Source organism: Haliotis asinina, chromosome 6 (genome assembly GCF_037392515.1).
Source record: "Haliotis asinina isolate JCU_RB_2024 chromosome 6, JCU_Hal_asi_v2, whole genome shotgun sequence".
Taxonomy (NCBI): domain Eukaryota; kingdom Metazoa; phylum Mollusca; class Gastropoda; order Lepetellida; family Haliotidae; genus Haliotis; species Haliotis asinina.
This window is the reverse complement of record NC_090285.1, coordinates 15,374,289-15,397,112: the sequence shown is the minus strand read 5'-3', so window position 1 is coordinate 15,397,112 and position 22,824 is coordinate 15,374,289. Positions and strand designations below refer to the sequence as shown.

The window sequence follows — 22,824 nt, the reverse complement described above, 5'->3', positions numbered from 1 at the left end:
TTTTTACTCGCCCGTGGAATATAGATCTACTGCATTGTAATATTTTTACGGCAATATTACACTAGTGTAATACCGCTAGACGTTTGACGTCATCATGATTCACAGTTATGACGTCATAATGCTAGTGTCGCCGTCGCAATGGTACTGGCCTTGCTTGACTCGCTGAAAGGTGAGAGTTGTCACACTGTAAGCAATTATTCGCCGCAGTTTTTATCAGTTTTTGTTGGCGAGTTATATACAGAATACTGAACTCGCTTCCATGAAATACCATTTTTATTAAAGTCGTGAAAGATTTGGCATTTGGCTTTCGCTCGTTTGATGCCAAATCATTCACTCGTTTAATAAAAATGGCATTACACGGGAGGTCGTTTAGTATCCTAAATGTATTCAATGCACGTTTGCCTTGCCTTTACGCAGAACAGTACGTTTAGGTTCCGATGTCCTTCAAACCCTCGGGCATTACTATGTCGAACCGGTCACATTTAGCCCATGGGTAATGCTTTACTGGGCTCGGGGGCCCGAGCTTATCGACTGAGGGTGATGTCATAATTACATCGCCGCATGTTCATATAGTGGTACTTGAGTGTATCAAAGTATCGTTGATGACAGCAACGTCGGTGTTATCATGCACGTCATCAGTACAGTTATTGTACAGTCTGGCATAAAGTGTTATCTCGCCGGTAAGGTCTAAGTACAGAAAAAAACGTTACGTGTCATGACAAAGCCATTTAAACATCAAAGAAAATTCCTAGAAACGCCGTCAAAACTCTTTAATAAACCTTGCGTCATTGTCGTATTTTCTTGAGTATAGTGCGTAGTCAAGTATTATGGCACCGCCTCTCCCTATCCTTGGGGATTTAATCATTTGTTAACTGGACTTTTACGTGTTTTGCGGCAAAATGCTCCAACATTTCTTAATGTTACATTTGTTATAGTTCATTTCCTCCCCAAAATACCCTCTCGGTGTATTTTATTCATGTCCTGTAAACCGTTGGACTGAACGAGCTGTGTTTTAGAAACAGTTGGACTAGCGAATAATCTATGACACGAAAATATTTTACAAAAACAAAATTTTCTAACTTACACTCATGAAATATCATGAAAAGGAGATCGGAGACTTCCTGCATTTCGTGAAACTGTGGCAGTCTAGACTTGCCATATATTCTAGACTTGGATGGGCTGTCTTGGAAATATTTGTTTCGGCTGCATTATGGGCTTTCATACTAAAATCACAGTGAGTATTCTAATTGTTGAATAGCAAGAACTATATGATATATTAACTGAAGATACAAAGTCAGGTCTGCAAGCAATAACTGATCCGATATTTAAATGAATATTCTCCAGGTTCAATATATACAATGCGCTTTCTATAAACTCATATACCAACAGGCGAATGACTTGACTTGTATATTACTCATATACTCCGATAACACGCGTATTGCATAGCCTAAAGCTGCCTACAACTTTGATCATGGAAACATAGATGCAGCCCATTACTTTAACAATACATGTACCATCCATTAAGGATAACAGTCATGTTAATTTGAACAAAGAATGTGCTTTAGCCAGTCGGCAAATATTTGCCCGTAAACATTGAAGGTAATGTTATGTACTTCCGAAATTGACACATAATGATAATGATTGATCGCTTGTCAGACTGACGTGAGTTATGCGGCAAATATACACGTAATTGACAGCTGGCTGGTAGGGCTATGAGGACGGATAGTGTAACGTTGTGACGTCTTGTCAGGTACGGGATCTATCTGAACAGGTCACAATGGCTGACCAACATCTGAAGGACGTAACTGGACACTTAACCTTGGGGCGTGACGATGAATATACTTATGTCTATTGTTCAGCATTGTTGTAGAAACAATAGGTAAATGTGACAAAGAACGCTGCCATTGTTGAAATGTACAACGACGAGTGGATGACCAAAGACTCATTAATGAGGTTTATTTATGATGTACTGGAGGGTAAACAATAGGAAGGGACAAAACTATATGACACGCCGATAAAAAAAAATAACATACGTTTAAATCTAATGTGTTTGGACATTATATGGATATTGTGGTAGACATTTTAGTTCATTTTCGGACGAAAGAAAGTTTTCACAATGTTTGATTTTGGCAAATGAAACAAGCAAGAAATTGCTATTTGAAAGTGGTGCATTTGATACTAATACATTTTATGCCTTTTATCTGCTTACATTTGCAGTGTTTCAAAGACAATTTTTAATGTTTTTTGGAATTTTAAGTTTTCAGTCATAAACCTGGAGTTGAAGTCGTTATGGGAGATTGTATTTCTGATCCGGAGGAGTCCGGAGTAGAATATCATTTTTTAACCCTGGTAACCCATGTTGACCCCGACCCGCCTTCAAATCGTTACCTCGCTGGGCTTGACCTGGCTTGTTGTGTATTTTGAACATGACTGCTCGTTCTATCAACCATGTGCATGCCTTGTAACGATTCAATTATTTACAATCGTGATAGTCTGTTAGATATGGAATAATGACGACTGTGGCGATAGATAACGGTACACTCCCTCACTATATTGGGTTAATGCGGTGTTCGATACACATCACTGTGAGCCTTTAAGACATAACTGTCATGGGCGTCGTTGAGTGAGTGAGTGAGTGTTACTTATTACCGCTTGCGTTTTGCAGCTACTCGGGAGCTGGTCCGATGTGATACGGACACGCAGGAAAACTCGACCCTGAATGAAACAATATTAATAACTTAGTCAATAAGACACATAGTGCATGATTGAAGTTAGTTTTACGCCGCACTCAGCAATATTCCAGCTATATGGCGTAGGTCTGTAAATAATCGAGTCTGGTCCAGACAATCCAGTGATCAACAACATGAGTATCAATCTGCGTAGTTGGGAACCAATGACATGTGTCAATGACATGTGTCAACCAAGTCAGTGAGCCAGTCGCCTTTAATGGTGAGCATTTGTTGCCGAAGGCCTGTTCTACCCCCAGGAACTTCAAGGGTTCAATAAGACACATACATCGTGATACTTCCAGCATATGATTCCAGGGACATAGGCCCGGTGTCAGGACACTCATGCAGCATTTGCTAAACTAATTATGACGGTAGGTCTTGTAATACTTTCAGTTGATTGAGCACAAGCTTGCTTTTCGGTTCGTGGAATATTGGTAGGTGAATTGTTGCATCCCCTTACTTTTGTTTATATTTAATCATAATCCAGGGAAATATAACATGAGTTCTTACTATATTAACATTATGAAAATATTATTGACGTGAGATGTTCTTTTAACTGCAGTATGGTTTGATTCATAAGATGAAGAATTATTCGGTCACAGTTATGAGTAAATACAATATCATCGATAAAATAAATAGGTATCATAATGCAAAGCCTGCTTATTACATATTCACAGATATCCTTACGTGTAAAGGGATTAGAAAGCACGTCACACGAAATCTCTGCACAGTATGCTGTTAAGTAAATATTGTCACTGATAGCTTATTTAGCCTTTAAGAAGCTTATGAGCTAAATAAACATCCCAACCGCTTCGATAATCATGGCTGCCCTTTGCTTTTGTACCTTTAACCTGTATTTTCTTCACTTACGAAATCATAAAACAGCTCATGAAATTTCATTCATGATAGAAAATATTGTGAAAATTTTATGTTTTATAGTGACAGGACCTTTAAAACCTCGAGCGGGGCGTCGTCTACCTCCGGCGGAAGTCAAGGTGCGTGAATCAGAACGAGGCATTACGTCGTAGAGGGGTCTAGCTATTGATTGACATCGGTCCCCACCCTATGACGGCCATATTGCGAACCGGTGCTTTACAAAACTAGGCTATTCAGCATTGACAGTTGCAGGGTGAGTTGAAATCGGCCTCACAAGTTGCAGTATGGTGACTATCATCACTCTTTCTTGCGATACAAGTGTGGAATATGCTTGAATATTGCTGACGATGTGCACAGCTTAGTTTTTTTCTGCTGGATACTTGGCAAGGCTGTCACTCGTTTATAACTTGTGATTTGAGGTGTGTTCGCGCACATGGATGTAACCAGAAAGTTTAAATCGTGCTGTGCGGTGTTTGACTGTTCGTTTTGGATTTATTTTACTTATTCGGATTACCTCTTTAGAGCGCTCGACCGTTGGAGCTAAGGCGGGGGAGTCGCTCACTCTCCCACCAGACCGTGTCACACGATCGTGTGAGAGATTTTCTAGGGAGGCGACACAGAATTTGAGCCGAGTGGCTTATGGCGCAAATAAGTTGTTGAAAGCTGCCGATTTTTGTGTGTGTTTTTTCTAGGCTCCTCCTAACCCGTTGAAACATTCGGTACAATCCCTTCCTTGCGCAGTAGAGCTATATGGACCTTAATTTCTTCCGGAACATGCATCGTGGTTTGAGTGTTATTTATAGAATTAACGAAAAGACATTTCTTTAGGGGATGGATGGTTCAATAAAACTAGGCATGGTTAAGACATGCCCCATCCTCAATAGCGTCTAAAGATATTTTTATTTTCGCGTTCGACAAATTTTATTAAGGAACATAAACTTAGAAATTCATTTAGGAAACGTAATGTGTGTAGCTGAGGACACCTTTGGAGAGGGTGGACACACCCCTATACCGGATCCTTTTATAAATGACCTATTTTATGCTTGAATGATTTTCGCTAGCTAAGCCATTTCGCTAACGTCCCAACCTTTCTTCAGTGTATGACTATAGCTCTTATGACAGCACAACGTTCAACAACTGGCCGGCACACTGATTCAGTTACAGAATCGGTCATCTAAATTGTATCGCATAGTTCATCTGCAGTCATTTGAAAGTGACACTGGTTTGAAAATAATTGCAAATTGCAACTTAAGTGCTAACGTATGTCATTTCAGAGCAGATATCTTATGTTTACTGCTTATGATCGTTTTCATGGGGTCGGTATAATCTATCTACTTTTTATGAAGATACCAAAATAAATTCAATTTGTGTGTTAATACAGAGCAACAAAACAAAAACGTGCATGTTCTACCAGCCTAAAGAAATCTCATTCTCGGGAAGCTAGCAATGACTGGTAACAGCTATCACATACTTGATCCCACCCCCTTTCACTGACAGATTTATCAAGGTAACACCACCTATGAAACATTACCATTGTGAGTTGATTAATGACGCAATTCAAGGTGGGTCTGATGTGTGTTTTACGAACAGCAGTATATATAGCAGAGCCACACCCATGCTCATGTCTACATGGACTCCACAGGATGATGTCACTGTTGTAGTGTATCGAGGGGGAGGAATGTGCTCACACCCTTTGTATGTCTAGTTTGAAGTACCACTCCAATAGTTCACTCTTCTTTTGCAGGGATTTCAACACCAATCTGGTTTCTAGGGGGATCTCTAACACTCTTTGGTTTTAGACGGCGGCTGAGGGTATACAATCAAAATGCCGAAGCCGGTAAGTAGTCATTTAAATATTTACACTGGTTTTAGACAGTTTGGAAGGAAAGTTTGTACTGATATATCCCACATAGGTCTATAATGTGTTTAATTTGTTTGTATTTTGGATTGTTAATTGCATGATGAAAATTTTAAGTTCTCTACATTTTATAGCATTGTAGTCATTCGTTAAAATTTCATGCTGCTATTTAGTACATGTTAGGTATTAGGTATGCATTAAATAGTAGCTATTTCTCTGGTTTACTTATTCTCCTGAAACCACATAGTACAGCTAAATTTCATTCATGTGTAATCTTCCTGTTTTTCCTTGTGATCATTATTTATCTCTGTCCATATTGTCAGAAAAAATCTTGCTTGAATGAAATAGATATTTTGAGGTTTGGTCTGATAAGGATGTATGTAGATTCAAATACTAACACCAATATGTTATGGTAGTGTTTCAAACCCTTTATTTCCATGCTTATTTGGAAAAAAATGCATTTATGTTTTGGAAATGCCCATGTGTTTTGAAAAAGGTTAAAGAAACAAAATCTCTGTAAAGATAAGAATGTATCTTTGAATTCTAAGGATGTAAACATGGCTAACCCAGAGTCAGAATAAATACCTCCCTCCAGTGAGGCCTAGTTGCCTTATGTAAACATAGGGAGTGACCATCTGTCTAGCTGCAACAGTTTGTGAGACAAACCATCCTGGTTTGACAATTTATGCACACATTATTGAATGAAACTAGTTTGACCTTATTTCCCTAATTTTGAGAAATAATAGAGTTATATCGGATTGAGTCATGACTGGTGATTGTGTGAACTTTCAAACTGAAAGTTCTGGCAGCTGAGCTGACGTTCATGAGTCATCACATGACCGTGATTTGAATAGCTCCAACAATGAACATTTGAAACAAGAGCTTGCTTCTGGCTCCCTGTCTCCCAAGGCAGGTCTGCCATTTACAAAATCTCAAATCTCTCCAAAAGATGTTTGGCTGTGAATAAACCAGTATGTAGTAAACCAGCATTTAACATTTGTTCAAGAAATATAGGTCAGGTGTTTGATTGTAGTTGAAACATGTTAACGTTTTGGCACTTGCATAACCTATTTTCCGTAAGACACCACATCCTGAAATCTGCAGCTGTGAAGATAATTCTGAAAATGTGGCAGCAGCCTTTCAAGTTGAGTGCATGTGATAGTCATTGAGCTGGTTGTCGTTCACAGACATTCCCTTAATTTGATCAGTAGAATTGCCCCATTCTTTCCTTGATGTAATGTGTGCAGTTTTTTAACTTTGTGTGAACCACTGTTATTACCACAAGTCTTACATGGCTACTGATCCTTAGTGGCCATCATGTTGCACATGGCAGTTCCAGACAACTGTTTACTTATGATTAGCTCTCGCACGTCTACTGAGGTTTAGTTAAGGTCGAGATGACCCAGTCTTGAGCATCCATGTGCATGCCATTGGCTCCTTCATCACCTGCTTCCTGGAGCCTATTGCATCCTGAATAATTAATGATAATGACATTGTCAATCAATCTTCAAATTCAGATGAATAGTGTTAAGCGAATTCTATTGAAATAGCCAATATTTGGGTTGTTTATTGTTCAGTCTTGAATCAGAGCTGTGTCACATGTGATAACGGTGATCCAGCAACCCACAAGTACCATTTGATGTCCTCTCCAATAACGAGCATAGATTTAACGAGAATATTGCTCAAATGCATAGTCATGACTTGTGACGTTATTGAGAAGCTGTATAGGAGTGTAAAATTTGAAAGTTTGTTCATACTTTTTAAGCGAGTTCCACCCTATTCACATTCACAGTTGTATATGCATGGACATGTCCTTTACCGCCTGATTAGATATTTGTTATGTAGCCAAGTATTCAGAATTGATGTGGGTATTTGAGGGTATCTATGGGTAATGGTGCTTGAACAATGGAATTTTACATCATTAAACTTTGCTTGAATTAATGTCATGGACCCATTGAGTGTCATGCTTTATTTCAAACACTGAAAAGTGGATGGTGAACTTAAAGATTCTTTGTGCAAATGGCATGGTTTCAATTCTAATGGCAGGTTTGAAAGAGCATGGATACTGCTTATATTTATAAGTCATGGTAAAATGGTACACACAGTGAGTGGTTATCAGTGATGGATAGATAGTGGGATGAATCGGCACCAACTTCTTGATCCAAACCATAAAATGTGTTTTCTTGATAGCTGTTGTATTGAAAGTGCTCTGCTTGATTCGACTGTTATTTTGTATTAACCCGATACTAAGTATAGCACAGTATTGATTACAAGAATAGGAGACAGATTGTATAAAGTAGAATATCATTGATAAAAGTATTTGTTGGCCCACTTGCATTCCATGTGTCAACATGTTGAGAAACGGGAGATTTTCATAGTACTAACATGTTCAGATGTGAACATTTCTCTGGCTATTTTGAGAATGTATACGGGACATTTCCAACAAATCAGTGATGTAGCACAAATTGTATTTGCAGGTCAATGTCCGTGTTGTCACTATGGACGCGGAACTGGAGTTCGCGATCCAGCCAAACACAACTGGCAAACAGTTATTTGACCAGGTATGTTTTGTCATCTTTCTTGCAGTATAATAAAAAAGACCTAAACTGCCGAAGTACAGAAAATTAATGGTCTAGACAATATCAGATACATATATTTTTGCAGGTGTAATGACTCTTCGTTATTCCCCATTTATTATGTTTCAAGTTTGGTTGGAACAGAACTAAAAGGTTTTTCATCTAAGTGGTAAATTAGTAACCTGCATCTCTATGGTGATGAGAGTTGAATCCTCGTCACAAAACGTTAAAGTTCACCTGTTGCCGATGTTGTCATTTGTTATGCATAACACAGAGATTAGTTATTTTTGGCTTTTCAATGCTCAACCTGAACCAATGTTATTGAACCAGGCATTAGACTTGAGGTGATTTCTCGTAACAGTGTTTATCTCAATGACATTGTCACAGGTCATATGCTGTCTGAAGTCCCAGACCATTTTCCTGGTAGTAAGAGAGAAGAAATGGATTAGATATGAATCAGTGACTTGGGTCATTGCATGTCTTACACCAAGAGCATGTTTCAATCACTGGATTTTCTGGTCTAAATTTGCTAATGCAAAGACCCCAGCCAAGTAGTGGGAATATTGCTGAGTCTGCGTTAATGAGAAACAAACGTAACAATAATACACCAGGCTAGCTATTCTCGAAACGTTCGTATTCCTAAGAATTCTTACCTTTGATCGTAGACAATGTGTTATGAATGGACTTACGAAGTTCATAGGGATAGAATGTTTTGAGAATACGGGTCTATGTATTTAAATCATTGACACCAATTAGAGATAGTTTTCTAATTTCACACTTTTAATGAATGAGCGACTATTTGCTACCTGGTTTTAAAAATAGGTAGCAAAGTCCATTTCCTGGTACTAGTGGTAGCAGCATTTTCCTGTTCCATAATATACCTAATGAGATGATAGCATGTTCAGTACCTCTAAATACTGGTATTTATCAAGTCAGACAAAGTTATACCTTTACTTGTATATGCAGACAATATTTTATCTCCCTTACGCTTGTGATAAACTTATGCGCATGCAGAGAACTTCTTTGAACTTCTCTCTGCACTTGCTCACTGAGCTGACTGGTTCACTGTCACAATTATGCATGAATTGCGATGTGTAACTTACACTGTACGTGACCAAGAAAAGCAACGATGAGCACCTTTTTTTTTAAAATTTAAATGCTGTTGTCAGTAAGTTTACGAGTGAAAGTGCACATGTGGAGGTCTTTCCATAGAAAATGACGGCAATTTGTTCCACTGAAAAGTACCAGGTAGCAAGTTGTTGCTACTGTGTGTAGTTTTCAGTGTAACAAAATAGGATTTTGAACTCCAAATTTGCTACCCGAAAGTGTTAAATTCGAACCGTGGAGATAATGATTCTGTCCAGAGTTTCTTGCCTGCATAACCTGACCTGCAGCAGGTGGTCAAGGCAACTATTCTTGTTGTAAGAGGCAACTAATGAGATTGGGTGGTCAGACTCGCTGACTTGGTTGACACGTCATCATTTCCCAAATGCACAGATCAATGCTCATGCTGTTGATCACTGGAATGTCTGGTCCAGGCTCAATCATTTACAGACCACCACCATATAGCTGGAATATTGCTGAGTGTGGTGTAAAACTAAATTCACTCTTCTACCACATAGTTACTGTTTTCTACACATTTTGTAGTATGAAATGGAGTTAATATTTCCCTTTCTTTTCTTTCTAGGTGGTGAAAACAATTGGTCTGAGGGAGATTTGGTTCTTCGGACTTATGTACATAGATAATAAGAATTGTATTACTTGGTTAAAGTTGAATAAGAAGGTGAGTTCATAATGTTAACGTTAAGCTGTTAGTGACGACATGCTTGTCTGGTGTGTGTATTAGTGTTATTTAACTGATGGTTCTATTATGTTGATGATTATGAAGATTATGTTCAGTGAATGTATCTGTTGAGAGACTGAGCGGTGAACCCTTTGTTAATAAGAATGTTCATGCTTACAAACAAGGATAAGTTGCACTAGCACTGAGAATGCATTAACGAGAAGTAGGCGGTGCATGGCAATGAGCAAACCCATTTGGTGTGTGAAAGGGAGAGCAGATGTAAAATGGATTGTGCGCGTGGCTGCACACGCCATGCTCATAAGACTCTGGCATGATCATGCTTGACTGGGGCCAGGGACCCTTCACTTGCAATGGCAAGTGGGTTGCACTCATACATGCTGATACTGGTTATTTGTGAGATCCATGCTCAACTTATCCTTGTTTGCCAGTTAGGATTTCTTGTGGAATATGAACATCAAGTGGTAGTTGATGTTGATATAGGAGAAAGTAATGGGAAAATGTGTGGTGTATATGCACATCCTTCTCTTATACCCTTTGTGATAGGTTTGAATCAACTGGAAGGTAATCTTTGGGCCAAACATTTGAAAGCGTATTAATTCTCTACAGCATGGCTCTGTTAGGGAGATGCTAAGAAGATGAGAGCGGTAAATCGGTATGTGTGCATACAGATATTGTGCAGAACAAATATATAATTTTCTGGCGAAATTGTTATGTGCTGTATGTTGTATCTGTGTTACGGGCCAGCGCCTCCCCTACTGTCAATAAGCTTATCTCATTAACTGCTGAATGGGCAAATTTAACAGATAATGATGTTCAGTTTAACACATTCTCCTTCAAGGAGGGAGGAATAGCTTGCAGTTGAGGCATGTACTGAAATTCTTGCCTTGACATGCTTGATGGTATTGCGTCCCTTTTAGCATATGACTAGGCTATTGCGTAATTTCTCACAATTCCTCTCTCACATTAAGTGTTTTAGTTTGACAGTTTGGAAAACTGAAACATTTTATCTAAGCTGTGCACCATGGTTGATGTATTGGTGTGAAATGTTGCCTCAGCTTTATGATGGCATCTAAAATATGTCCTGTTAACACTGGTCATTTGATTTGCAGGTGCTAACTCAGGATGTTAAGAAGGAACAACCTCTACAGTTTAAATTCAGGGCAAAATTCTTCCCAGAAGATGTATCAGAAGAACTTATTCAGGAGATCACACAGGTATTGCTGCATTTTGTGTAGATGACACAGGTTATTATACAGATGTTAGGCTTTTTGACAGAGCACGAAATAGAAATGATAATGAAGGGCTATATATTTTTAAAATTTTAGAACAATGAAACTGACACTTATTGATCAGTCACAATAGTGATTTAAAATGGCCTCCTCAGCGTATGTTTCTTTTTAGCAGCAGTTTTCATGTAATTTGATTTTTATATTTTTCTCAAAAAGTATTTATTCACAGTCCAGAGAATATAGAGTTTTTATTGTGCAAAGTTAAACTTCCCCAAAGTTCAGTATTACCCGTCAGGGCTGTGAGTTATCCTAAGTAAATATTTTTCATGCAATAATTTTAAGTCTGATTGTGTTTTATGTTGCAGAGAATGTTTTACCTTCAAGTGAAAGAGGGCATCTTGAATGATGATATCTACTGCCCACCAGAAACGGCAGTCCTCCTAGCTTCCTATAGCTGTCAAGCAAAGTATCATGATTACAGCAGTGACATTCACAAACCAGGGTTCCTTTCCAATGACAGATTACTGCCTCAGAGGTATGTCCAGTTTGTTCTGTGGCCTTCTCAACATGAATGCACTGATGGTAAAATAGGTTTGAATTCCTACTTCTAATGGATGACTTAATGGATCATATCATTTCGTTGATACCTTTTCACTGTCTAAGGCATGGACTCGCGATCCCAATATCAGTGACTGAATTTATTGGTTAAGGCTCAATAATTGCTGGAGAATCGTTAAATGTTGTGTACATAAGACATTCTCTGCCAGATTAAGCTGACGCTCTTGTACCAAGGGTACAGTCACTTGGTGCATTTTCTTGTTCTACTGTTTGAAGATAGGCTAAACATTTGTTGTTACATAAGCAGTTGATTTACCATGATTTCCTTTGATTGTGGAACCACTGTTGGTAGTATCGCTAAACACAACATTCAGTCTTGTGAAGTTTGGAATATTTTTTATATGCTTATTAGTGGTACCAAAACATAAATCTTGTGGTAAATAAGAAAATAACCATTTTTCAATGCAACAAAGAAACATCTTTTGGATTTATACAACTGCAAACCATCAGCTAGGTGAATTGACGGATTCATACCAAAATTGGCTGGAACTTTAAAACCAGCATGAGAGCACAATACTACAAACACTTACCCATCACTGTTTAAATGTAACAGTTTTGAATTGAACCTTGAACACTTGGGAAGTAGTGTGTAGTTGACTTGTGTGTAGTAATGTACACTTTATGATAAAGAACAGCAATCAAGAATGTTCTGAGTTAAATGCATATGAGTGTTTTTGTACTTCTCTAGAGTATATGATCAACACAAGCTGAGTCGAGAGCAGTGGGAAGAACGAATCACAACCTGGTATTGTGAACACAAGTCAATGACCCCGTAAGTTGACAAGTGTTTACTTGTATAATCAGTTACACATAGGCCGTCATTTATGTCTTGCAACTTCACACCAGCTGCTAGTGAAAAAAAAACCCCATCAATTTGTACACATGAACATCCAGAAAACCTCTAGAAGTACCACCAGCCATGGAGAAATATCACCATCCCATTAAATACTCTAACATCCGACTATGGGAAATGATACCAACCAAGCAGATACTCTTCTGTCCCATTAGAAGTGCAACCCTCTCGCCAAAGTCACTTGTTTACAAATAACCCACCATAAGTGTCACCGGCCCATTGTATACGTTAACTTGCAAGACTCCAGACACCACCCACCCACTAGATTAACTACACCCCACTCCCCATTCAAAATCTTGACTTCCCCATCAGGTGCTCTGCCAACTAAGGAGAAACTCAACCCTAACCCCGAAAACACCCACAAGCAGCACTACCATCGCAAAGGAAACATTTCTGAACTTAGCCCTAGCCCTAGTGTAGCCTCTGAACGAAACACCAACAACAACACACATCCAACAGACCAAAGTTCTGTTTTCAAGGGCCAGACCAGTTTTATTTCTTGTTTACAGATTTTTGTTTCTCAACAAAAGGTAGGAGGGGGGAAAAATGATATGATCACCAGTCATAGCAAAAACCCAAATAAATTTCCATGTTAACTCTTGGTTTGTTTATATCAACTGAAAATATGTTAAGTGAGTTTAGGTTTCACACTGACTTCAAGTGTACATTATTTTAATTACATCATATAAGAATTTTATTTTTTGATTTGGGAAAAAATATTTTCTGACCCTGATAAAAGAACATGGCAGGCAAAATTGTAAAACAAGAAATAAGATTGGTCTGGCCTAAAATAAAATTGTCAAAGTTCTTATAAACACAACACTACTGTTAGAAACACAACCCAAACACTCCACAAACATTTTTTTGTCCCTTGGCGTACATTGTCTCATGGTGACTTCCTTTAAGTAGTGGCTTCTCAGTACAGTGGAGTTAATTGTGTCTGTCTTCTGTTACAGAGAAGATGCCATGATGGAATACCTGAAAATAGCACAGGATTTGGAGATGTATGGCGTGAATTACTTTGAGATCAGAAACAAGAAAGGGACAGAACTCGCTCTAGGAGTAGATGCTCTTGGATTGAATGTATATGAAAAAGATGATAAGTGAGTATTTCAGCGCTTGCAGTTTGCAAGTCACTGTAGTTTCTTGCCATGGACTAACATCATAACAAACAGATGCCACGAGTTGCTGTGAAAGTATTACAGTTGAGTTTGTTATCATGAGTACGTTCTGTGTCAGGATTTTTAAATAAGGACCTATTTTTTTATGGCTATATGTTTAACATTACCCGTTTGCATTGGTGTAACACATTTGATTGATGAGATAGGTTTTCTCGATCTCATTTTGTCAATTTTTAGTTATGTTTGTTGAAGAGGCAACTTGGGTTCTTTAGGGTATTTCATGGAATTACAATCTATGGATTCTGTAAATCTTTGGCTTCTCACAGGAACTTTGTTATGATTCAAGCTGACTGTTGTATTTGAAGTTTTTTTTTGAGTTAATTACGAAGGAGAGAAAATGATGCTGTTGACATCCCATTGACGTATAGAAGATGTTTTATTTTGAACATTTCTGGAATTTGACTCATAAATTATTTCAGCTCTGTATCAGTGTTCAATTGCTTTTTTAATTTCACTTCAGACTAACACCTAAGATCGGATTCCCTTGGAGTGAAATCCGGAACATTTCTTTCAATGACAAGAAGTTTGTCATTAAACCAATAGACAAGAAAGCACCAGTGAGTATTCATAAAACTGGAAGGTCTTCTGTAGATAAGAAGTTATCTAGGTCAAAAGCATTGCTTTTCTTGTTTATTTTTTTCTTTAAATGTAATGAGGGCTTTGATCCTTTCTTCTTGATAATGGGCGATGGGTTAGGCTAGTGGTTAAGGAATTTGCTCGTTATGCCTAAGTCCTCAGTTCAATGCCCCAGATGTGCACAAGATGTGAAGCGCATTTCTGGCGTTCCCTGCCGTGATATTGCTGCACAATTGTTAAAAGTGGCGTAGAACTAAACTCGCAACAAAATTAAAGATACTTATCTGTAGAATAATGATGTGCATTTTACCTGGTTAAGAAAGTGTCTCTCAGTCCAGTTTTGTAACACTGATTGGTAAAATCTTATTTTTGATTTCCAGGACTTCATCTTTTACGCTCCTCGCCTTAGAATATGCAAGAGGATATTAGCTCTGTGTATGGGAAATCATGAATTGTACATGAGGAGAAGGAAGCCAGATACAATTGAAGTACAGCAGATGAAAGCTCAGGCCCGAGATGAGAAACTTGCCAGGCAGAGGGAAAGGTGAGAATGTCAAAACTATTTCAGATCATCTTAAAATGCATTCAGATGGCCTCCATTTTCTTATCAATAGGGGTTAGTGAGTGGGTTGGAGTGCTGGGATAGCCAAGTCATTAAAATCGTTTGCTTGTAATGGAGAAGGTCCGAGTCTGATTCCATGCGTAGGTAAAGGTGTGAAGCCCAGTTTTGGAGCCCTCTGCCATGATACTGCTGGAATGTTGTTAATAGTGGCATAAAACTCACTCACTAGTTGACAGAATGGGTCGTTGTGGTTAAAGGAATGAACTATACATAGTTACATTTGTCAGGTGTGGAACCCTGGTTGAAACATACTGAATGACTGAATGCAAGCTAATATAGTAATAAAATCTCATAAAAGTAAGCATTCATGTTTATGTCTTCCATTGAAATACTTCCAGGGCTTTTTTTTTTTACTTTTATTTTTATTTTTATTTTTATTTATTTATTTTTTTTTTTGCTGTGCAGTATAGTAGATTCCAGGAAATTTATAGAAAAACTGGTTTGACCTGGGATTTATTCTCCCCGAAATGGCCTGTTTCCTGCAAATGTGGTTGTGGTTCTATAGCATTGATTGTCCTTAGTCATCAGCAAATTGAGATTTATCAGATGTTGCTGAGCTGTAGAGACTGAATGAAGGGTTCGGTTGCAGGGATGAGCTACTGCGAGAGAAGCAACAGCGAGAGATTGAGGAGCGTGAGAAGAAGCAGTTGCAAGAGAGACTTCGCTTACTGGAAGAAGAGCGGGAACAGATGAAGCGTGATGAAGCTGAGAAACAGAAAAGTATGTGTTGTCTGGCTGTGATGAAGACATACTGTGGTCAAGTAGCTCTGTTGATAGCATGTAGAGCGTTCACACCTCACTCCAAGAACTCAGGTTACCAGGGGAAATAATCATCAACAAGACAACGTTTTGACAATCTAGTGAATGCCTTTTGTCGAAAAACTAGATTTAGACACAATTTGATGACTTGTATTTTGTGCTAACCTGCCGACTATTCTCAGTGCAGAGAAGAATGTCCCTTTGTATTTTAGGGACAAAATTGTGCAGAAGATTTTTTCTGGTACAGTTTGCAGTAAAACCTGCGTATATGATGCACAATGTATCATTGTTGCATCATTGGGGTCACAATGCTACTGGACCCTAAGTTCAGATGATCTATGTTTGTATTTCGCTGTTGTCAAAGACTACTAAAGTTATTGTTTGCCAGTTAACTGTTCAGTGCTGTTTAAATACCAGACCTGCCTTACCTTCTTTTTTTATCGTTATTAAGCAATCAAGTAGTTGGTGTATTGATGTTAGTTCCATACTGAAGTTGACTTCGAAAAACATGTCCATGACACTCTCTCGACACCAGGGAGTCGCGATGACTCCTAAATTTTCGTGTCTAGGGCAAACAGTGAGTTCGGAATATTAACTTGCGGTACAGATTGGAATATATTGGCTTTTTACATTTGGGAATCTTTATTTGTGTAACAGTGTTTGAGGAAATGCAGAGGAAGATGAGTGCTCAGGAGGCTGCCATTGCTGAGGAGCGTCGTCTCCAGGAAGAACTAGAGCGCACCCGACTGGAGAAGGAGGAGGCTGAGAGGCAGATGCAGGCAGCTGAGAGTCTCAAGGAAGAAGAAAGGTTACAGTTGGTATGTAGTACCTGTTGACAGTCATGAAAGGTTTGCGAATATTCAGGGGCTTTTGTAACAATGACGGGTTGGATATTTCAAATACCCAAACTTCCTAGCTGCTCAAAGACAAGTACATTTTGAAGTCGGTGTTCAACTTGCACTCAAAAATGTCAGACTGAAGGCCACTTTCACTTTCATAAATCTGGCATTAGCACTTACATAACCCATGTATGTTGAAACTCGCATCATATAGGTATTTTCATCATCTCTTTCAAAAGTATAATATGACCGTAGTAATTTTGTTATTTTGTAATTTTTTTACACTATTTTTGCATAGAGGGAGGAGATATGCATAATAGGCAGGCATCAGAATAAGTATAAAATACCAATTTTATTCAGAAAATTACATAAAGGTTTTCTGAAAAGATGTTTTTGTCTGTAGGAACAAGAGCTGTTGGCAGCTAAAGAAGCCCTGGAGTCACGGCAGAACGAGCTACAAGAACAGGTGCTCTTTGTCAACAACTTGAAAGAGGACCTAGACAAGACAAAGGCAGAAGCTGAGGCCAAAGAAAAGGAACTGGCTGAACAGCTGCGTATAAAAGAGGAAGAGAGGGCACGGCAGCTAGCTGAGTTGGAAGAGCAGGAGAGGATACGTCGGGAGATGGAGGAGAGGCTATCTGCCGCTGTCCATGTGCAAGAGCACGAGGATGATAATGAAGAACAAGGAAGTAAGTTGGGATCTTTGAGTTAGTAAACAGTGGTCCGAATTGAATGTTTCTGTAACAGATCTGTGCTATCACTGTTATTACCAACATATGCACACTGTTTTTATCCCCCTCAACACGTTTTTTTGGGTGGGGGTTGGGGGCATTAAAATGCACCTTGTTCGTCTGTCTGTCCGTCAGTGCACATTTATCTTCTCGGGAGCAGAACTTTGAAACCATTCAATATTTCTTCACCAAACTTGGCACATAGATAGATCTGGTGGTGTATTAGTGCCTTTTTGTAGTTTGCTTATCCTTAATAAAATATTTTTTCGTGTTTCCATGGCAACAAGTGTGACTTGAAATTGGAGGTAATGCGGGGGATATTGATGACTGTGTCTTCTTGTTTCTAATTGACCAAAAGCATCATCAGATGTGGGTTTGGTCTACTATGTGACATGTCCATTAGCTAAAGCACTGGTTGTTCTCTTACAGTTAATGTTGTTTGTGATACCATTCAAAATTTTGCATCTTTTCAATCAAAAAGATATTTTACGTTTTGCAAATTAATTGACCCCAAATAATGATTGTTATTGAAATGTAACCCATGAAGCTCAGTTGTAGAATTGGCCTTCAGCAACCCATGCTTGCCATAAGAGGCGATTATGCTTGCTGCAAAAAGTGACTAAAGGGATCGGGTGGTCAGGCGGCTGGCTTGGTTGACACATGTCGTCGATTCCCAGTTGCACAGATCGATGCTCATGATGTTGATCACAGGACTGTCTGGTCCTGACACAATTATTACAGACTGCCATCAAATAGCTGGAATATTGCTGAGTGCGGCATAGAATTAGAAACACTCACTCACTCAATATTTGCTTCTTGCATTTTTAGGCTCGGAACTTCACGTAGAAGAAAACTACATGAACATGCCTCGACCTGAAGAGTCTCGTGTAGTGATAGCTGAAAGTAACAAGTCTCTCAGCGCAATGTTACAGGTATGTTGCAGGTGCATGGTTGTTTGAACCAGTGAAGGAATATATAGAACATCATTCAGTACAGAAAACGACTGTTACAACAAACTCAGAGGGACCATTGATACTAATGTTATTCCCACAATTTGTTATTAGTATTTTGACTGAATTGTCTAGCAAATGACCAGAACAACCAAAAACTATGATATCGTTCAGCTGTTGTTCACATGTTACTCTAACTGAAGTAAGATTTAGGCAACATATGTATTAAGATTTATGTTTAACGGGATGTTTTGAAACTTACTAACCTGAGGATCTGTCTTTTGAAGATGTTGATACTCACTTAATAATTTTGGCCTGTGAAGGTTCGGGTTAGAATATGACCTTCAGCAACCCATGCTTGTCATAAGAGGTGACTAACAGGATCAGGTCTTCAGGCTTGCAGACTTGGTTCACATGTCATTGGTCCCCAGTTGCACAGATCGATACTCATAGTGTTGATGGATTGTCTGGTCCAGACTGGATTATTTCCAGACCTCTGTCATGTAACTGGAATATTGCTGAGTGCGTTGGAAAGCAAACAGCAAACTAACTCACTCATTCACTTGATCATTTTAGTAGTTTTAGTAGCTGTTCAAAGCAATATTGAGATTTTATGTTCACTAACTAAAGTTTCCATAGTAAGCTTTCGTGTGGATTTTGGATTTCATGAATTATGAGGCCTACTGGAAATAGTTGGATTTCCATTGTACACCTTTGCCTCATTGTTGAAATTTCAGTACCGTATATTACAGTAGATAAGCCGATTCCGTAGATAAGCTAACCCTCTTTTAGAGGTGGGAATTGTGAGATCACACAAGGTCACATCGGTCACAAGTCAAATTCTACATGCATAAAAACTATTTGGCAATCCACCTGAAAACATCACTTAAGTCATGATTCTAAATGTTTTACATTAATAGAGCAAAACCTACAATTAAAAGGACATACTAGAATATATTTCTTTTTATATAATAATAGTTCCAGATCATATGTTGTTAAGATCATTGCATCAGAATTCATCTCATTATATTATTACGTTTATATTAGTTATATTTTAACGTTTTAACTAAATCACCAGTTGGGAAAAGTGTGCTCTACATAGCTAATTGCTATTTCCGTTGCTGTACCCAAGAGCGACTAACGGGATCGGGTGGTCAGGATCGCTGACTTGGTTGACGCATGTCATCGGTTCCCAATTGCGCAGATCGATGCTCATGTTGTTGATCACTGGATTGTCTGGTCCAGACTGGATTATTTACAGACCACCGCCATATAGCTGTAATATTGCTGAGTGCGGCGTAAAACTAAACTCACTCACTCACTGTACCCAAGACAATTACACGGGTAATCATAGTCCTGACTTATAAGACAATGCCAAGCAAAAACAAATCAGCACTTAAGTAAATTATCTTGTCTAGTGATGTTTAATTGCAAATTTGATCTCTTTGCTGACAGTCATCTTCTCTTTTTTTTTTTTTTTTGCTTGTTCACATGAAGCAAGACGATATTGTTTTCTTATCCACAGTAATATACTGCAGTATTTTTTCTGATAGATGTTAAAACAATCACAGTATGACTATAAAAGCATTTACGCAGTTGCTTTTCAGCCAAAAAATTACAACAGTTTCAATTTCAAATGTCATTACAACTGATCCCATGTGAAATTTCAGACTTTGAGTACTGAGCTGGACGAAGTTCGTCATGATGAGAAAGTTACAAGGAACGACCAACTCCATATTGAAAACAAGAAAGCTGGCCGTGACAAATACAAAACTCTAAAACAGATCCGTCAGGGCAACACAAAACGGCGAGTGGATGAGTTCGAGAGCATGTGAACAAGTAATATCATCACCTTGACCCTGGGAACCTCCTACCCTCTTCAAGAGGGCAATCCACTTGACCACTGTGAATTGGGTTCTCATACTGAATGTTTTATTATGGGAACCAAGAACTGATGTACCAGTTTATATAGCCACATTTCTATCTACTGTTCTATGGACCTACTATCTTTCACCATCACTCTAGACTGAGGTCTTTTCACTCAGGATATATCGTAAGGAGGCTAATTCTGTGCGTTAATTGCCAAGAAGCAATTTTTGCCTCATGAATATGAACGGAGAACAATCGGACAGCATAGTCATGCAGGGATCACTGGTTGGAAGTTTACTCAATATTCCAGATGGATTTTATTAATCTTTAATTCTGTAAGGTCACCAAAGTGGCGTTTTTAGTAGACATTAGGACTTTTCCAAGATAACATGTTTGAAGAAATATTTCTCAAATTGAAATCAAAATTACACAAAACAGCATGGTACAAAGGTTATGTTTGGGTTGTCAAACTTGTCAGTACATATGTAAAATGATGACTTGTTTAGCTGACTAGGCATCCAATAATGCCTTTTTGTATCTGATTCATATTTTGTAACCAGACTGTACAGATAAACAATTGCTTAATACCCCAAGTACATTGTTTGTGCTTTAGTTCTGAGTGCTAGCTGTGTGTACGCATGGTGGGACCGTCATGCAATCAACACTGCACATGCATCTCATCAGGGTTCAATCATTCAGGCCTTGCTGTTCAACTTGGTAAATGTTCAAACTACGGCAAATTCCTTTGGCTAGTTCTTTTCTAAGTTTGTAAAGACTTCCGGCACAGTCAGCTGTTTTCATTTTTTGAATTTCCTTGGTTGCAAACAGCTGATGACAAACACATAATGGACACCATTATTTCGGCAGCAGTTCCTCATGAATTCTAAGGACAAAACTATACCTATATATATATACATGTATATATTACCAATGAGGTTTGGAAAAAGTGCCGATGTTAACAGTTTTTCTTTTTGAAAACAGATATGCATGGAGTTCATATTTTTACGTGAATGTGGTGTGTCTCCGTGCAGTTATTTCTGTGATATTCTTTGTTGAAATTTGAGCGACCAATATATCATGGCCAGTTATTTTAATGATTTTGTCAAGGTGTGGTTGTTTGGACCATAAACTTCTTTCTTAGCAAGAACAGCCTTTTCTGCAGGTGAACAAAATTCATTCCTCAACTGTTCTCAAAGCAACGTTTATAAAGACTCTCTTTTCTGATTTGAATGCTTGTGATGCTTTATGAATGGGAACATAACAGAATCACTATTTTTGTAGCAAACGTTTAAATATATTTTATCATTGATGGCTGTCCAGTTTGAATTTAAATGGAAATTGTATTGGGGATTGTGTTTCAAACCACATTTGTGTGATCTCATTGAAAGGAGTGCCATCTGGTGTAATAGTGTTGTGGCTATGATGAAGAGATACTGGACCATCAAAAGGAAATCATATTCAGCAAAAATGTTATATATACTTGAAGTCTTTTGGATTTGTTTTCTCTGTAATGTAACATAGCACTTGTATACAGATTATACTATAGGCTTACTTTACATTTTCTAACTTATTTTACTCTGATATTTCTGACATGAGATTTTTAGAATAATTTTGAAATAGTGTTCGATGAAAATGGATAAAACTATTCTTGAAGAATGTATCAAAGAAAAAAATGATATTAAATTGAACAATAATTCCAATTACTATATATCTTCTGTTTTCTGTCTTTTGTGTAAGCTTGTCTTCAGCATTATCTGTACAGAGACTTTAGAGGCTTCCAGAATGACTTCTGTGTAAATTCAAGAAAGACAAACTATTGACTTGATGTTAATTATGCCAAAATTTATCGCGGAAATTATTTTATTATTTTTTTTCATTGATATTTTTTTACCTCTGTTTGTCATTCTTTAGAAGCGCCACTTAATGCCCATGCTATACAGAATATGAGAATGAGTCAGACTGTATCTTGACCACGTGGAAGTTAAAAGCTGGTACTGGGTCAGTTTGACTGAGAACATTCTACATAACCATATAGTCATAAGATGTCTCATCGAGTATGCTATGTTATCACGATTGGCAATAAATATTTCAAAACAGATAGCATATGTCTGTTGTCATTTTGACAGAAGGACACATAACTGTAGAACCTCGTCAGACAAGGAATCTTTACACCAGTTAACAAAAAGTATGTTCAAGGCCCTGTTCAAGGCCCTCAAGCATCTGCATATTTTGGAGAACCTGTAACAGAACCTGAGTGAATGAATATTTGTTTTGGTCACCCTATGCAGAAATGAAGCATGTCTGCATTGTGGCTGACTGAGTATTTTGGGGCAGACGTGATGTGCTTGAAAGCATTTGTAATGACCCTCCAATGAACTGCCATCTTGGTAAGATTCATGGCATTCACCAACACGAACAGTCTACATGTTGGTGACGGCAGTGTACCTTGTCAAAGACGAAAGGTAAGTTGCACCATACGATGCCAGGAAGAAGAGTGTTTAGCTTGAGGGTATGTCCAAATGCGACCCCAAAGTTGCTTTTACGTTGCCCTCGTGATAGGTATATTGGATTAGGATGAGACATCTTGAAGTGAAATTTAAGGATAAGAATGAAACCTTCGAGATGAGAAGGAACATACAGACGGAAAGAGACGAGCCATGCACGGACAAGGAAGCACTCATTGTATGTTATGTACACACATGTGGTTACATCAGACAGGAATTTCTCCACGAACTTGAAACTAAATGCAAGCTT

The 22,824-nt window shown here is 38.3% G+C and overlaps 1 protein-coding gene across 1 annotated transcript; it reads left to right on the top strand.

The window, feature by feature from the left end:
• The first annotated feature begins 3,689 nt into the window (after positions 1-3,689).
• On the top strand, positions 3,690-22,170 carry LOC137287102 (radixin-like). Its single transcript, XM_067819238.1, has 15 exons — positions 3,690-3,858; positions 5,350-5,442; positions 7,941-8,024; positions 9,727-9,822; positions 10,953-11,057; positions 11,438-11,607; positions 12,379-12,462; positions 13,500-13,646; positions 14,185-14,281; positions 14,681-14,844; positions 15,512-15,642; positions 16,339-16,499; positions 16,924-17,209; positions 18,080-18,183; positions 19,872-22,170. The coding sequence occupies exons 2-15, from the start codon at positions 5,431-5,433 to the stop codon at positions 20,034-20,036; spliced, it is 1,806 nt and encodes a 601-aa protein (XP_067675339.1). The 5' UTR covers positions 3,690-3,858; positions 5,350-5,430; the 3' UTR covers positions 20,037-22,170.
• Positions 22,171-22,824: the final 654 nt, after the last annotated feature.